At 53.3% G+C, this 18,244-nt stretch overlaps 1 protein-coding gene across 1 annotated transcript in view; it reads right to left on the bottom strand.

The window, feature by feature from the left end:
* Positions 1-18,244, bottom strand: part of PDIA5 (protein disulfide isomerase family A member 5) — a 93,461-nt gene that overhangs the window by 58,577 nt on the left and 16,640 nt on the right. Inside the window, exons 2-5 of the mRNA XM_070466073.1 lie at positions 15,432-15,558; positions 12,510-12,597; positions 2,681-2,764; positions 2,144-2,189 (exon numbers count right to left, since the gene is read on the bottom strand). Coding sequence (XP_070322174.1) covers positions 2,144-2,189; positions 2,681-2,764; positions 12,510-12,597; positions 15,432-15,558 — 345 coding nt within the window. The remainder of the gene's footprint in view (positions 1-2,143; positions 2,190-2,680; positions 2,765-12,509; positions 12,598-15,431; positions 15,559-18,244) is intronic.

Here is an 18,244-nt window from a genome sequence, read left to right as displayed (position 1 = left end):
GTCCCTGTCTGTCCAAACAGAGCTATGAAACGCCTGCTGGCAAGAGAAGATGGCTGTTCCTACCAGGCAGAGGCGGATCAGCCTTCTCTCAGCACCTTGTCAAAGCTTCACTGTGACAAGAGCAGCCAAAGTGAGGCCAGCAGGGCTACCCTGAAAGCCACACTCACCCACAGCCACAGGGCACGCCCACAAGCCATGTGATTAAGATGCTTATGAGAGCCCACCCACCTGCTGTTACAGAAAGCTTGGTGCAGATGCTATCAACTTAGGGTACACAGTGGACCTCAACAATCTGTGCAGCCCAAGACTCATGGGAAAACACTCCCTCCAATGTATGTATGCACACAGTGTCTAGGGATAAGGTCCACAGCTTCCAGGAGATTCTCAGTAGGACAGGAACTCAAAGTAGGTAGAAACTACTGCCCTGGGGGGGTGGGGGGTGGAAGTCCTGGTCTATGCCAGGACCAGCTGAGTTAAAGGGCTAGCACCCCCACCCCTGCCTCAGTGTCAAGGCTCCTTCTGAACCGTACAAGGGGACAGCAACAACAGCCAGACTATGCACCCACCCTGCCAGGGGACTTCTTCATCTTTGCAGAGACAGAAGCTCAGGAGAAACCCTGAAGGGAAAAGTGACCTGAGACCAAGGAGAGCTTCGTTCACGGCTGCTCCCCCTGAGAAGCAGGAGCTGTCGGGCAGTCATGGGAGCTCCACCATCGCACCCCCCTACACTAGAGATCCCCAGGGACTCCTCCCCAGTCCTTGATGGCCCCATGGTCTTCGGGGACCCTGGGACCAAGAATGCCCTCTCCCCACCTCAGCCGCTTCTCCAGCTCCTTGATGCAAAGATCACAGGCAGGATGGGAGTGAGCAGATCCCACACAACTGGTCTTTGTGAGAAGGTGGACAGAAGCCAGGACTCAGCCTCCCCAACCCAGGCAGGTCCAGACCACCTACCTGGGTGTCTCTCCTGCCACTGCAGTTCTGAGAAGCTGCTATTCCCTGCTCCACAAGCCCAGGACAGACTCCTCAGAGGGCCAGCTAAATATACACTGAACACAACCTCCAGACACAAAACAAAAAGCCCCGCCGCCTCTACCAGCAACACCCCCATACCACCCAGCTCCCACATCTGAGGAGCACGTGTTACCACTTCAGCTGACATCTTAACACAGAATAAGAGGGGTTAAGCAACTCTAGTTGGTAGAATTTTCTCTAAGTGTCTAAGTGGGTGTTGAGATGATGAGTAATCAGGCTGAGTCTGTATTAGGTAAAAGCTGTGGCAACTTAAAAACAAGAGTTAGTGGATAAACAAGAAATGACCAGGGAGGTAGGGAGAGACAGGCAGAGGGAGAAGGGCATGGACAGCCACACAAACAGATGGACAGACAGAAAAGAATCAAAGGAAACAGATGGAAAGAGAGAGAGACAAAGAGAGGAGCCCAGGGTCTAATGCAGTCTAAGCAGGAGAATCAGAGAGGGTGGATTCAACATATGCTGCGACAGAAGGAATACATGGCCCTAGCCAGGGCAGGGACTGCAGCCTGGACCAGAGGCCGAAGACTGATCTGAGGAAAGGAACGTGAAGGAGGAGAATCCAAGGGCAGTGGAAAGACTTGGGGCCAGGAGAGCTGCCAGGTGATACAGGACAGCACCTGCAGGTCAGAGGATCTCCATCCTTATTTTCACTGATGCTTTTCTATCTCTTTTTGAATCGGATTTATAGCTGAGAACATCTCAGCGATGTGGGCATCTCATCCGGACCAAGCTGCTGCCCTGCCCAGGTCCCGCACACTGTGCTAACCTGGGCACCGCTGGCCCCCTCAGGCCTGTGGGCAGCCCCAGTGACATGATTGTAGAGGTGAAGGAGGGCTCCGGACTACAGTGAAGGGAGACTCTGGCCTCTACAGAGGAGGGCATGATGTCAGACGTCTCACTGGACAGAGTGATGTCAGATGTCTCTCTCACTGACAGTCACAAACTGTCTACAAAGTGGCAGGTCATCCCCACTGGTTTCACAGCTACAAACTTCTCCAGGCATTCTGCTGACCTATGCTCTAGAGATGAGACTCCCTCAGATCATTCGGAAGGGCATTTGTGCACTCTGCCCTTCCTCCTCTGCCGAGAACAAGGCAGGGAAATTTACCTTAAATGTCACAGCTCGGTTATATTCAGTATGAAACGCACCATCCCTGTGAAAACAGGAGAAAAAGGTGTTAACTTTAGGATTGGTTATGAAGACATGGGCTTCCCAGGTGGCGCTAGTGGTAAAGAAGCCGCCTGCCAATGCAGGAGACATAAGAGACTTGGGTTCGATGCCTGGGTAGGAAAGATCCCCTGGAGAAGGGCATGGCAACCCACTCCAGTATTCTTGCCTGGAGAATCCCATGGACAGAGGAGCTTGGTGGGTTATGGTCCATAGCATCACAAAAAGTCAGATACGACTGAAACAACTTGGCATACACTCACATGAAGACGCTTAACCTTTTGGTTTCCTGCAAAATCTTAGTAAGCTTCAGCTGTTGAACACAGCTCAAGTTTTTTTTTTTAAGGAAATAATTGTAAACACAAAAAAAATCATTCTGAAATAAAATTAATCTCACTAAAAACTGTGGTTTGCAGAGAATACCAATGAAAGCTTTCAGCATTTATTTGGAAATTGGAAAAGTCTATGTGTACTTACTGGTAATGGAATAATTCAACCTTTTTGTCCTTTGCACTCAGGTCAATTTTCATCTTCTTGCACAATTTTCTACTTTCTGCATCACTGAAAGACACAAACATTGGGGAAAAGACACTTGTTACCTAAAGTCCCCATGAAGGTTTGGACAGAGGAAAATCTGCTGGTGACCTAAGAGTAAAGGAGATAACTTGGGATTCTCAATAGCAACTGAGGCCCTCACTACAAATGAATTCTCAGAGAACTGGAGGAAGGAGGGAAACCAGCAGGATCTGGACTGATCTGGAAAGACAGAGGCAAGCAGATGGGGAGGACATATCACTGCCTATAAGGGGCCATGTGGTGGATCCAGACAAAGTAAGTTCTCTAAAAGCTTAGTGGGCAGGTGGCACATTGTAAGAAAAACAAGCTCAGGGTAGTGGTTCCCAATCCTGGCTGCTCATTAGAATCACCTGGGGGAAGTTTTCAAACATACTGATTCCCTGACCCTCCCCCAGGCCATGACTCAGAAGCTCCACCTGTGGCCCCAGCGAGTTTTTTGTTTTTAAACCTCTGATGTGCGGCATGTGCCACCACCAAACCAGGGTAGGAGAGAAACATTCTATGATGTTGAAGGAGTTACGAAATCTGATCAGGCATTGATAAAAGCCAGAGAGAGAAAGGCGAAAGGTTCAGTGAGGTGCTAGCGTCTGCAGTATCACACTCCTGCAGCTCTTCTAACGAGAAGTGTCGGCCGGGAGCCATTCACTATCCCCCAAGTGCTTATGTATGACTCCTCTAATCTTGCTTCCTGTTCTGTTAGACCTCTGATCTCAAAATGTGGTCCCTGGACCAGCAGCATCAGCACAGCCCAAGAACCTGTCAGAAGTGCAAATTCTCAGCTCCCTCCCAGACCTACTCTATCAAAACTCCCAGCGGGTCCTCATGCAACCGTGTTTTAAGGAGGCTCCCAGGTGATCTGATGCCTGCTGCCACCCTGCCTGGCTCTCCCTCATCTCTCTGACCCCTCTCCCACCCCCATGAGGCTTGGTTTCCCCTGTGCCCTGCACCAGCTACCTCAGAGACTTCACCTGCTTTCGCAGCCTCCCTATGACCTCACCACACTCAGCCAAGTCTTCCCAACTTCCAACCAGAGGCAACCAGCTACCCCACTCCTTCAGCCCTGCTCCTCATGCCAGGACCCTCTCCCCACATCTCAGTGGACTCAGTGAGGGTCTCTTAGCACCCCTACTCTGCACCAATCCCAGCTGACTATACCACATGAAAAACTGTTCTGCCAGGTATGACCACCACCTGAGGGAAGTCCTGTCAGCTCCCACCTGTTCACCTTGGACAGCCATCAGCTTCACACAGCTGTGCACCAGCCCTGGAGCAGATGGACTAATTACACCATTCAGCTCAATTCTAAAAGCCACACTCACAATGGACAGGCTACACTATGGCACCTCATTTCAAGTGTAAATATTCAATTTGCAATTCAAGAATGTTTCACCGGCAAGGTGCCTGGGTTGGAGAGAGTGTGTCAGGCACTCTCAGGGACCACCCCCTCAAACCTCCACACCATCCCTCCCTATGCAATCCTACTTGTAGTGGCCAACACTGTAGCCCCTGCAGCTTCCAGCCACAACCCTGCCCCAGCACACAGAGAACTCAAGAAATGCACAATGAGATCAGGAAGGAAGGCTAATGATGCAGCCAAGGCTGCTTCCCCAGGGAGGTGAGGACCTTTTAAGATAGGGAGTCCAGAGAGGACAGATAAGCTGAGGTGCAGAGGGGGCCCAGAAAGGCCAAGAGCGTGTATCAGGGGGCCCTGTAAGGTGCAGCCACGCAGCCATGCACCCACTGATGGTGCTGATTACCATCTAGCCTGCCCTGTCCTACAGGTGCTCTGTGGTGAAGCCACATGGACAGGCAGCGGGGTCTGTTTGACAACTGTGTCCGAGGTGTCCTTTCCCTGCCCCAAGGAAGACGGGAGGGCTCAACTGGGATGTTTACAACCATTCCCTTGGCACTTTCCCTGTCCGGCTTTGCTCTGCTTCATGCCAACGATTTCTGGGACCACCTACTGTCCACTCAAACATGACAACAAATAGCAGCTGCGGCAGAAACCAGGTCCAGGTTCCCGCAGCCCCCCTGCCTTATGCTGGCCTCCAGCAGGTGCACCCAGACTGCAAGGCAGCCTCACATCAGCGCTCTCCTCTGTAGAGCCTGGCTGGCAGCCTCTTCCTGTGATTTTACGAAGCAGAGAGAGAGATGGGGCCTAGTCTTTGCAACCCCAGCCCCGGCCGGCTGTGCAGAAAAAACCTACTCCGTGAGAGAAAGCCTCGCTGTCCCGGGGAACCCAGGCCAGGCTTAGGAGCAACGTCCCAAAGCAGCTGGCTGGGCTGGGTGGAGCTGGGGTGGGGGCAGCATGGAGGTTCCTCACAGGCATGTCCAGCCCCGCCCGCAGCCAGCCTATGACCCCATGACCTTCCAGCAACGGTAGCTCCACCTCGGCCACAGGATCCCTCAGGCCGACTCTGCAACCCTCTCCTCTCCTCTGCTCCCCCACCCCCCTGCACACACATGCACGTGCACACGCACACCACACGCACTCAGGGTGGCGGGTGGGGAGCCGGCTTCCCAACCTCTCTGAGCACCTCTGTTCTCAGACCCCAGGGCCTCAGCCCCTCTCATCTGGCACTGCCGCCCGCCCTTCCCCACCGGCTCTCTGCCCTTCCCCCAATACGTCCACTGACTGTCACTCCCATCAGAAAGGTTTGCTCCACCAAGCCGATGGCTTTGTTTTGTTCATGGCTGGTTCCCCAGGGTTACAAAGGCTGCCGGCACATAGCAGGCACTCTATAAATAGCCTGAGTGAGTGAGTGAGTGATGCTGGCTGTCGTGCTGGGATGAGGCGTTCATGGCTGGCTCTCTGGGCTCTGCCTACTGAGCTCCAGGAATCCTGCCAGGTGACAATTCCTGACAGTGCGCTCTCAGATCAGCTCCCCTCCCTCCTACGATTCTGCCTCTCAGAGTGTGTATGTGTGCGTGTGTGCATACGCATATGCACGAACTGTGCAGTACAATAAAAGTCATAAGAGTTCAAGAAGGGGAGAAATTACCCAAGCTCAGGGACTTAAAAGGATCTGGATTGATAGATTTCGCAGTTAATTGTGCTCCTGCCCTTCCCTAGCCAATGACTAATGCTCTAGCCAGGAAGGAGACAAAGGCAGACAGCAGGGAATAAGCTGCTTTGCTGGGATGAGAGGGAGGGGACAACCACAGAAAGTGTCTGTCCATGCAGAGGTCTTCACCTGTCATTCCCCAGACTGTCCTGCATGAACCAGCCTTCTCTGCTGGCGCCTCACCATCCTCTGCCTGGTTACTGGTTACTCACCCCCCGACCTGCCACATCCCCTCCTCCCCCACCTCCCTGGACTCTGCTCTACAGAGAATGTGGAGGAAGGTCACTGAGGCCTTTTCACACTTCCCTCCCCATCCCCAGCCCAGACAGACACATACCCCAGTGTTTTTGTTCGACTTTGTTGTGGGTCGCTGGCCAGCAGTGCAGAGAGTGGCTGTGGGTACACAGTGCTGTGTGCTTACTAGATCTGCACATGCAATGAGGATCATTCAAGAGACCCACCAGAGATAAAAGGTGAGAGGGTGAGAGCAGGAAGAGAGAGAAGTAAGGTGCTGGAGGCTCGGAAAGCAGTTACTCGACTTATAGAAGTCGCAGCATAAGTAGGAAACCCTCCCGCAGTGGCCGCTGGCTGCAGTGACTGGCCGTCTAGGTCTGCCTCTGCCCCTAGCCAGCCTGTGACCTCCAGCAGGACCTTGGTTCCCCAGCTGCAAAATGCAGAGTTGTCACACAAGCTGGGCAGAGCTTTCCATCCCCCTACGGGGTCAAGTATTACTAAAACACCAAGGCAGGCTGCCTGCATCCTGACGGACGAACCAGGAGCCAGAAGCCAGGACAGATGGTGGAAATTCAAAAAAGATCTGAACCTCCATCATCTCTCTCCTAACTCACGACCAGATCCTCGCTTGGCCAGGCAACAATCTTACATCCACTCAAACCCTGGGCAGCCTCCAGCAGCAGGCAGAAAGCAGACTATAAGGACCAGAGGCAAGGCCCCCAGCCTATCTTGGACACTGTGTGCCCTTGGCCCACTCAGCCTTCCTGGGGTCTGTTTCCCTACCAAAGAAGGGGCCCTATCTGCTGGGTCTAACATGGCAGGATTCTAGCAGATGGACCTGTGACCCTGAGGGTGGGGAGGAGAGGAAAAGTGGGACATGTTCCCCCCTTCAGAGACATGAAGAAACAGAGAGATGAGCGAGTGAGCAAGAAACAGCTTCAGAGTGACTGTGGAGGACAACACGGAAGGAAGGGGTTGGAGAACAAAGCAGGGAGACAGAGAACAGCCCTGGAAGAGCTGGGCCTCCAGCTTGCCAGGACCTGGGGGGCTGCTCATTGGCCCTGCTGACAACGGGACTCCCACAGCAGGATCCTCCCAAGTCTGCCTGTCCTCCGGGGTACGACCTCAAGAAGGCACCTGACTGAGTATGAATCACCCAGCAGAGCTCATAAAAGAGGATACAAGAAAGAGGAGTGTGTCATCCCATCCTCCACCTGCTTCCCCAGCCCAGCAGTTCTGGAGGGCACACGACACACTCATGACAGCATGGCAGCATGCCACGAGGTGTCTGAAGCTGCAACAAAAGCACGACAACCTCTTCTGAAAGCCCACTTTATATCCCATGGTAATTCAGCATGCTTACATGTAAAGGAGCAAAGAATTTCTGGAAGAAAACATGGGCTTCAAAATATGTTATGCCTGCCCTGGCAGGCCCCCAATCTCGGATCTAGGAAGCCAGTGCTGCTCCTGGGGAAAGACAGCAGATGGGAGAATGAGAGCGGGGAAGAAGGAAAATGCCATAACATAATGACCTTAACCCTAGGGAGAAGAAAGCGGCAAGCACCCCATAAGGCTGCCTCGGCCCAGTGAGAATCAGCCCCTGGAATCAGCACGCCGGGCACAGGTCCTGCCAGTTGGCTCCAGCTTCGCCGCCCAGACAGCAGCACTCAGGGCCAAGGCCGAGCCCGATGCCAGGCTGCAGAGCACACAGGGAATACCAACTCCCTCACACACAACCCACTTAAGAGCTGAACAAGTACCACCAGCCAACCCGAGTGTGGCTGCCGAGATCTGAGCCAGGAGGTGGAGCGAGGGGAAGGGAGAGCTGACAGGCCCCTGGACGGAGGCCAGGAAGCCTACAGACACCTCAGAGCAACAAGTTACGGGCCTGAGAAAACCGGCAGAGAAGGGTGTGTGTGGCTGTCGGTGTGCAGGCAGGGGTAGGGAGGAAAGAGCCAGAAAAGCGAGGAAAAGAGAAGAAATATCCACATAGAGAAGAGAGAAGGAAAAAGACCAAAAGAATGGGCAGGGACCAGAGAAAGGAAGAGGCAAGAGAAACCATCAAAGGAGAGGGAACAAAGAAGGAGAGAGGCTGAGAGGGAAGGACAGGAGGGATGTCAGAGGCAGACACCGAGGGTGGGGAGAGACACGAAGACCAGAAGACACACCCTCCCACACACTTACATGAATACACAGGCCTTCATGTGCATACATACCGGCACATATGTGTACACACATAAGAGCCTGGTAGCTTCCAGAATGTTCTCAACCAGGCTATGCAGGGATGAGAGCAACTTGGAAGACTCAACTCCATGTTTTACACAAGAGTAGACTGAAGCCCAGAGACGGGCAGTGACTTGCCAAAGGTCACACAGCTATTTGCTGTCAGAGCCTAGACTCAAAGCCAGGCCTCCCAACCTGCAGCCCTACAAATTTCACAGCACCCCATAGTTCGTAAGGGTCCAAACAGAACAGCCTGTGCGCTGCGGCTGACTCATCTCTCTTCAGGGGCATCCTCACAATGACCAAGGGGTCCTCACCCAAGGAAAAACTCCTGAAGACAAATACATCATCTTCCTCCCTCCAGTTTCTTGGCATGCCCTAACTGGCCCAGGTGAAAAATAAAAGAGCAGAATGGGATCTCAGATTTAAATTCTATTCTACAAAGAACTTTCATTTACCTGATCCTCACCATGGACCCAGAAAGAAAGCAGAGTATATATTATTGTCCCATTTTACAGATGAGTAAACAGATTCAGGGTAAGTGACCTGGCCAGGGTCACCAGGCTAGTAAGCAGCTGAGCTGACCCTTCAGCCAAGGGCTGTGTCATCACTGCACACACTCTACAGACTTCCCATGCTGGAGCACTGTCTTCTCTCCCCCGGATGCCCCCTGGCCCCTCACCTGCCTTCTAAGGGAGGAAAGCAGAGGGGCTGTCATCCCACCCCAAGTCCCAGCATCCCCATTCTGCCTCCATCCCTTCACTGGCAGGGCGGGACGCAGAGCTGGGGAACCACACACAGCAGGGCCCAGGCAAGGGCAGCCGGACCTGTGGTCCCCTGCTCACACCCCTGCAGAGCAGTGGAGAGCACCTGCCGGAGCATTTTTGCCCTTCCATCTGCCCACCCCAGGGGCATCTCATTCAGACTCATGAACACAGTTGAGTGCTGTCATCACAGGGCCTAGAGAGAACACACTGGGTTCCCCTAATGATTTATGGGGCACGTTCAGAAATCTCTGAGCAGGAGCGGCTGAGCAGAAGGTGTTGTCCAGCTCACATCCATGGGGATCTCCCTGTGTAATGGTGATCTGTGCCCTACCACCCAGGGTGGCCCGCAAGGACCAGAGCTCCCAGTATCCCTGTGGTTGTTCTGGGGAAGATTTAGTTGTATCCTACCTGATATTCTGGCTTCCAACATCATCCATTATAGCTCCATAATCCACCTACTTATCTAAACTTTTAAAAGCTATTTAATATTTCAGCTTATGCCTCCTCTTAGAGGCATGAGTTGAACAGCAATTATGTGAAGAGTCAACCCTTTGTCTTCAGGTTACCTCTTTAAAGTCATAAGTTGCCCCCTAGATCTTCATCTTAGAGCATCAAGTCAAAGGATTCTCTCTCCCAGCGGCACTTTTTATTGATTCCAGACATTATGTCTCCAAATGAGCCCCCAGTTCTCTTCTTCTTAGTCTGTCTTTACACACTAAGCCCAGCCCCATACAGTCCTGCCTGTCCAGGGAGCAAAGCAGGACTGTCACCTCCAGACCCATCGGCCAGACAACCGAGGGGCCACACCACAGGGAGCTGCCTGCAGGGAAGGCCAGGGCACTTGAAAGACCTGGTCCTCTGAAGGCTTGCCCCAAGTCTGAACTCAACCTCCTCTGTGAAGTTTTCTTCAACCTTTCTAGGCAGAGTGAATGAAGTGACTGTAATCACCTGGCTAGATGTCTGCTGCCTCCTTGCATACTGCAATCCTCAGGGACACTATTAGCCAGGTCTGTGCCTCAAAGCACAGAGTAAGTGTTCAAGTGAATGAACCCAGGTGGACGGGGCAGCTAAACCAAGCTCTTCTGCCCACTTCCGCCACCTACATGCCTGGGAAGAACTCCCTGTGATGAGGCTCCATTGGCTTGGTATGGATATTCCAGAGCACCCTATCCCCTCTAACGGGCTCTATCACTTTGCCAGTCACACAGAGCAGTCCTGGTAAAATACAGGAGACAGAGACACACATGGGAGACTAGAACACTTCCAGACCCACTCTGAACTAGAAGTAACCAACAACTGAAATCTCATCAACTGTTTAGTGAGCTGTCTGCTCCATTAAACTGGTGTTTGAATCAATCGGGAGGTGTAGGCCAGACAGGTGTGCGTGCGCGCACACACACACACACACACACTGTGCAGCAAACACTGCTTGACGAAGACCAGACAGGCGCGCGTGCACACACACACGCACACACACACATGCACACACACGCACACGCAACGCACACACACAGTGCAGCAAACACTGCTTGACGAAGACCAGACAGGCACGCGTGCACACACACACGCACACACACACATGCACGCACACGCACACACGCACACACACAGTGCAGCAAACACTGCTTGCAGCAAACACTGCTTGACGAAGACCAGACAGGCGCATGCGTGCACACACACACACACACACACATGCACGCACACGCACGCACACACAGTGCAGCAAACACTGCTTGACGAAGACCAGACAGGCGCATGCGTGCACACACACACGCACACACACACATGCACGCACACGCAAGCGCACACACAGTGCAGCAAACACTGCTTGACGAAGACCAGACAGGCGTGCGTGCACACACACACGCACGCGCACGCACGTGAGCGCACACACGCACGCACGCACACACAGTGCAGCAAACACTGCTTGACAAAGACTTCTGGCTTCATTCAGTGCGCTGTCAAAATATGCCTCTCCCTCAATTCTCTCCAGTGACAGGCAGGACCCGCTTGAGGCTACCAACTTATAAAACAGTTGTGTCCCAGAGGTTTATTTGCCAAACAGCCACTGAGAACTTAGGTTGAAGAGGGAGAAGACTGCACTGGAGTGGAGCCCCTAACAGCTCACGTGGGTCTGGAGGTGACAGTCCTGCTTTACCACAGAGTAGTAAAGGGTTTGTCACTCAGGCAAGGACAGAGATATTAAAGGGTACAAAGACCCTTATGGGCTGTGGAAGAAAAGAACTGCCACTTTCCCAGGAGAGCCCCACCTCGTCCCCATACTAACAAAACTGTAGTGCTACCTATGCTCCTCTCCCCTGCTCTTCCCAAACTCACGTTCCCAATAAACCCCAAGTCCAGGTGAGGACCCAGTGGCCCTGGGAACACCTCCTACCCTCTATCAGAAGGACATATAAATGCTGGTGTCCACCCAGTGCGGTGCAGTGCCTTGCAGGCAGACAGTGCTCAACAAACGTGCAAAGAACAAACCTACTCTTCCTGACCTTTTCCGTATGTTTCACTGTCTATGTGTCTTTGCTCTGTTTTTGCCAATCTATGCCCAATTGGGAACTAATTATGTGACAAGAGGTGTGTGTATATAAATCCCAGCAGCAAAAGTGCTGAATGTGGAGAGATGTGGCAATTATTCCTAATGAAGAGAAGGAAGGGAAGCCGAGAACACCACGGACTTAAAACTCCCAAGCTCAGAAGGATCTGAGGAGTTTAAAGCGCCCCCTTTTGCCGCACTCAGAAGGAGCCTCCTGTGGGCTGGCGTGTGATTCTGCCATCATGACACTGACATAGTCTCTGGGAGGCGGCAGAGGCAGCAGGAGGAGAAGCAGCTCCCAGCCTTGTCATCAGGACATGTTGGGGTGGGGACACAGGCCAGAGGAAAAGAGCTGGAAGGACTCAGCCACCTGTCCAGGGCTGACCCGTGTGACAGAGCCACCTTGGAAGCCAGGGCAACAGACAGGTCTGCCAGCTGATTCCCCAGTTGTGCACTGTGGGCCCTGGAGACCACCGTGAAGGGCCTGGGCTGTGGGTAAAGCACATGGTTCTCAATGCAGACTCCCCCCATAAACAAGCCCACCAAGTGGCCCTGAAAATAATCTTGCCTCTTCGGGCATCGAGGCTCCTTCTGCACCCTCTGAGAAGACAAAAATCAAGTGCAGGACAACAGAGTAACAAGTAAAAGTACTATGTAAAAGGGAAGAAGAGGGGTGGGTAAAGACAGGAGGGGGAGCCACACCTACCCTTCTCCAGCCCATAGTGGTCTGCAGCATCACTGGGGGGTTGCGGGGGGAGGGGGGTGTTCTTCAGCAGTTATCTCTCCATCATACCTCCTCTCCCAGAATGTCAATCAGGAACACTTCCCACTCCACCCACCAGAGCCCACCCCTCGCCCTCCAGCCACCATATCCCACGTCCCCAGGATCATACCCACAGTCCACCCAGCAGATGGTGCCTTGTCCTTTCACTGCCTGGGCTACAGTAGACAATAACTTGAGGTGACTTTCAGCTGCAGCTTCTGTAAAATAAATAAATAAATAAACATCTGTGCCCAAGCAACACTGCCCCACCCCTGCCATCTTGCCTCGGGTAAGGAAGGACAGAGGCCAGTCCTAGAGGCGAGGTTCTGAGCACCAGCAACAATGCATCCCTGTGGGCAATGGTTCTAACTGAGGACCAGCCAGCTCTTCTCAGAAAGCCCTGCTCCCACCACCCTCAGACACAGAACCCGTCACCCCTCCTTCAAGCCACGCCTCATACCTCACTCTGCCAAGTCTCTCTGTTAGATCCTCAACTCCCTGTAGAATCTCTGACTCATGACCTTTCTGGGGCACATTTTGAAAATTCTATAACTGAACAATTACAATTCTATAACCAAGCAGGCGATGAGTCTGCGGGTTCCACGCTTGCCTGTCCTGGTGCCCAACCTGGGAACTGACAAGGGCTGGGACCAGACCCTCGCTTCACCTGCGTGTCACACACTCACCGAGGGGCTCCACACAGCTGAGTGATTAAATGAGGCTTACCTGTGACTCTGGTCTGATGGACCGACGCTAAATGTACCCAAGTCACTCACAGCCTGCTTCCCCAGCCAGGCAGTATCCCGGGGAGGGGGTGTCAGCTGCAGGACCATGGACTATGCCTCAGGGCCAGGCGGCGTGAACATGAGAAAGGAAGAGGTGTTGGGGCAGAGCCCCTGGAAAGTACAGTAGGAGGGCAGGCTCTTAGACATGGAGCCCCTGTGGCCAGGATCGCCACGCCCCCAGCCCTTGGTGCTCCACTGAATGGCGGCTGTGGCCGGGCTGTCGCGTTCCCGCATTGTCCCTGTCAGCTAGCTCCCTGGAAAGGGCCCCCATGCAGACACTGTGGGGACAGCAGGCTGCCGCCCTCACCCGCCAGAAACTGCATGATATGTTCTAAAGCCAAGCAGAAATGATATCTGAATTATTTGCCTCCTCAGATCTCCTTTTCTAGTGTGGATAATGGAAGCTGTTTGTGAACACAAAGCCTGCTGAGCCTTTTATGCAGTGAACAGAAAACATCCTTCAAGAGCCCTGCACAGAGCCACCCGCAGAGGCCCTCCCTGGAACCCCCAGGCCAAGGGGGGGAGGCCGAGGTTGGAAAGGTCGCCCTCACCCTTCAGACTGGGATCAGGAGGCAGGGGAGGGAAACTTGAGTAGAGCACATGAAGCCCCCTCCCTGAGCCTGCCTTTCAGCCATGGAAAGGGAGGCACTGGTTGGGATGAGGAGGGGAGAGAAGCCGGTTACCACATTGCTCCTAAAGCCATGGGAGGTCCCCAGCGTCAGGACAGGCCTGGGCAGGAGGCAGGAAGGTAAAGTCACCACCGGGGTCCAGGGCCAGAGATCCAAACCAGGGAGGAGCCAGGTGCACGGGGCTGCTGAGAGCCCCACTGCCAAGAGGCAGGGACAGAGGTTGGGCCAGGGCAGAAGAGAAAACAAGAGCGCTCCCAGCCCCTCAAGCCCTGGGCTAGACACCTCACCTTCCCACTAGCTACTTTCTGCATCCTTTCCTGGTGGCTGAGCCTCCCGTCACTGCAGATTTTGCACATTCTTCCTGCCTCCAGCAGAGGAGGCCAGGCAAAGGGGACAGAGGGACCCGCCCTAGCGTCCACCGCCTGGTGGACCTCAGGCCAGGCAGCTCCAATTTCCTCGTTCATAAACTGGACATCACCTGACAACCTGCACTGCCTCCCTCACGGAAAGGCAGCAAATCAGAGTGTGTCTCAGAAGTTCCTTGCAGAGCCCTCCTAAGTAGGTGAGCTTATGTGAAGCAGTGTGCCCGGGGAAGTCAGTGAAAAAAGTGAACACCCACGTGTTCCTGGGTGGGGCTGATGATCCCCCAGCTCCAGGGGCACCCAAGGATGTTGAGACACACTTGTTCAGGGTCTTGGAGCCCAGGCCTCAGGAGTGACTCTTACTGTCTCCCACCTCAGTTTCCCCCATTCCCAACAGAAAAACAACCCCTGGGAGTGTGTGCCAGGCCCTCAGAAGGGCAAGGACCAGCATGTGCTGGGTGTGTGGAGGACGCAGGCCTCAGGAGGGACATGCGTCCAGAAGATCCATCAGCACCACCTTCCTGCCCCCGCCCCAGGCTGGGTGTTGAGGATGAGCTGCTGGGAGAGCTGTGCTGGAACTGGCCATGCCTACTGGCTACTGCTTCTCTGGGGCACAAGAAACTTGGCATCCTTGAGGGCAGCAAGAACACTTAACTCTGCTGGAACCGCATCAAGTCAGATGGTCGAAGTCGCAGCCAAGAGCTGAGCAAACCTCTCCGTCTGTGATGCCCTCTCCAGCCTCAAGGTCAGAAGAAGCAACCGCTATTCCCACACCACACTGAGCATGGAGCCCACTCCAAACTCAGTCTCTTGCTCTGACCCTAGAGCGAGACAGACTGGGGCCAGGCAAGGCCAGGATTGCCAGCCTGGGTGTGTGCCCCCAAGCCTGGGCCAATTCAGCTGGAGACAGGCTGGCCCAGTCAGTCAATTAATCCACAGCTCCGGTGAAGCATGGCCCTGGCGGTGCTGGCCTGCTGTCCAGCAGCCAGAGAGTACATCCCTGGTGGTCACTGTCCTCTGGCCTCCTTCACTCACATGTCCTCTCCCTCCTGAGGCACTGAGGAACTCCAGAGGGCTTTTCCTAAGGAACCCTGGTAAAAGGGAACTAAAACAACCTCTTAGGGATCCAAAGCAGCAGCACTAATGCCCCTTTGTCAGGACCCTCAGTGGGCAGTTTTTAGTTCTGGGGTCTCTGCCTCCCACCTCTGCCCCGGCTCCTTCCTTTCCATCCCACTGCATCCCTGACCACGGCCCCAAGGCCAGGAAAGGTACTCACCAGATTTGGAGTAAAGCACCAGTACATTATTCCGCGTCCTGAGAAGTTTTTTCAAGTCCTTGGGGTCAGAGATTCTGTCGATGAGTGAGGAGAACTTTGCAGAAGACAGCCACATCGGCAGGACCACCTGGGGATCAAGGAGCCAAGGACCATGAGTCCCGAGTCCCAGTGGGCCCGAGGACAAGAAGCACCCCCAGATGTGCTGCCCCTAGACACGACTGGCTGGGGAGGGATAAGGTACGCCCCTCCTCTCAACCCGAGACCTGCCTTTTGCCTCACCCCCTCTCCAAATCCCAGGCAGCGCTAGTGGTAAAGAAGACACCTGCCAATGCAGGAGACCTGGGTTCCATCCCTGGGTTGGGAAGATCCCCTGGAGGAGGACTTGGCAACCCACTCCAGTATTCTTGCCTGGAGAATCCTATGGGCAGAGGAGCCTGGAGCACCACAGTCCATAAGGTCACAAAGAGTGGGACACAACTGAAACAACTTAGCACTCATGCACATACTCTCCAAATAGTACCCCCCTCCCACAGGGACTCTTTCAGCCCACTCCCAGTCACCAGCTCACCCTTCCTCTTCATGCACTTTTTTTATGAGGCCATATGGACTGCATGGGTGCATAAGCATGCTGCATGGACGTTCCTGCCACCCTTTCAATCAAGACTTCTCTGGGAGGTCAAGGTCTGTACCCTACCCTGCCCTCAAATGTTACACTGTGGAGCAATGTGAAAACTCCATCCCGCCTAGAAGCACCAAAGCCCCAAATCCACAGAGAAGTATGATCACCTCTTAACGTGATCCCATTCAGGATGGGAATGAATGGGTGGGTGAGGGGTTTCTCACTTTCCCCACTGAGCCAATGGTCTCAGGAGACCAGCCAACAAGAAACAAGCCAATTCTCCCACAGAAAACCCTGAACACCTTGGGCCCTGGAAATACCAGGCATTGCTGCAGGCATGAGAGGTGGGCTGAAAGCAGGAGCAGGAAGGGGAGCTGTTAAACGTCTGAACAAAGCTGTGACCCAGCAGAGCCCCTCACCCAGCCCACATAGCTGGCCAACAGCCCCTTGCATAGCCAGCAAAGAATACCACAGTTAACACCTGGAGAGACGGAATAAGAAATGCTCTGCCAGGAGACACCAGGCAGAGGTGGGAAGAAGTACAGACAAACTGAACCTTGAAATCACCCATCTCCTCTCAACCCCTACCCCTTAGCAGCTTCCCTTCCCTTTTCCATAATGTTGCTAACCTAATCCCCCCACGAGGGTTATGGAGGAATGTGGTATGAAGAGGCAACTACAGATTATCCAATATGTGTGATCTTATAGATCAGTTAGTTTGACCAAAGTTGCATAGCTAATAAGAAGCAGGACCAGCATCTGAACCCCCGTTTCTCTATATGACCCCAGGTCCTCTTAGGCCACTGCCTCTTTGTAGTCAGAAGTCTTGCACTGAGTCTGAGCTTCACTCAGTAGCTAAGATGCCCAGGCAACATCACTCAACCTTCCACAGACTTAGTGCTTCACATCTGATGTGGAGATAATGATACCTCCCCTCGTGGGACAGCTGTGAGGATGAAAGGGGGTAACTTATCGAATATGCCTTATAAATCATACAGCACTCTAACAGTATCAGTTACTGTAATATATAATATAAATTTCCATCTCCGCAGAGTAGAAGACAGAAATGTGGCCATATTACAGTGTTTCTAAATATAATCTGCCATTGGATGCAACTTAACCTTCTCCACAGAGTAAAACCATCAGAAGGAGTTGTCCAGGAATGATTTTTCCTTTATTCTGCCCTGGCAGGATGTGCACAGAGCCTGAGGACCCCCTGCCTTCATACAGCAACCTTGAGAGTGCACCAATAAGTCCAGTCCACCTTATTATTACATGTTATTCCAGAAAGGTCCACAACAAAATGCACATGGTTAAAGGAAAAAAAGAAAAGAATTTGTTAGAAAAACATGTTGATGCTGCTGTTTTTAATCCTCAAATAACCTGGGTAGTCAATAGAAACAACTGCCCTTGCCCAGTGCCTCAGGACTCTGACCCGCAGATCAGTCCTCCTGAGAGGCACCTGAATTTCTGGACTAGGGGGTCAGGAAAGGGGAAGAGAGGGTGGGCCCTGTGCCCACCTGCCCAGGCAGCACAGCAGCGTTCAGCTGAGCCAAGCGACAGCAAAAACCACAAGAGCACCAAGTCTCAAAGCTTATCCACAGCTTCCTTCCTAGAAAGCCCAGTGAATCCCTCAGGTCATCTAACGGTTACATTCTAACCAGCTACTCTCAGAGAACACAAACCACCAAACCTCTGCCCCAGAGTTCACCCTCACGCAGCAGAGAGCTTCAGGTCTACCAGAAATACACTGAGGCTGGGGCTTAAACGCAGCACTGTCTGTGGCCAGCCTGGTTAAGAACTCTTTATGGAGGGTCCATCTCCTCCTCATCTTGCCCCATCCCTACTCCACTCCCTAAACTAGGAGCACCTGCCCCTTGAAAGCCCTTAGGAAGTGTTTGTCCAACACAATAAACATGACACACACACGACTGCCATACTCTTGATCTTTGCAGAGGTCCTCTGCTGGGAGCACGTTACGAGGTGAGTCTGTGACAGCTCCTGGGAGACCCAGAGGGACCACAGAAGCCCGAGGTGAGTCTGTGACAGCTCCTGGGAGACCCAGAGGGACCACAGAAGCCAGACAGACCCAGGGCAGTCAGGGAGGGTCTGGGCTGGAGAGTGGTAGGGTGGGTGGGGTGGGAGGAACTTGAAAGCCTGGCTCGAAAGGCCCATCTGGCTGTGATCTCAAACT

The sequence above is a fragment of the Odocoileus virginianus genome, chromosome 4 (genome assembly GCF_023699985.2).
Source record: "Odocoileus virginianus isolate 20LAN1187 ecotype Illinois chromosome 4, Ovbor_1.2, whole genome shotgun sequence".
Lineage (NCBI taxonomy): Eukaryota > Metazoa > Chordata > Mammalia > Artiodactyla > Cervidae > Odocoileus > Odocoileus virginianus.
Note: the sequence above shows the minus strand (reverse complement) of the source record. Positions and strands in the feature narration are given on the sequence as shown.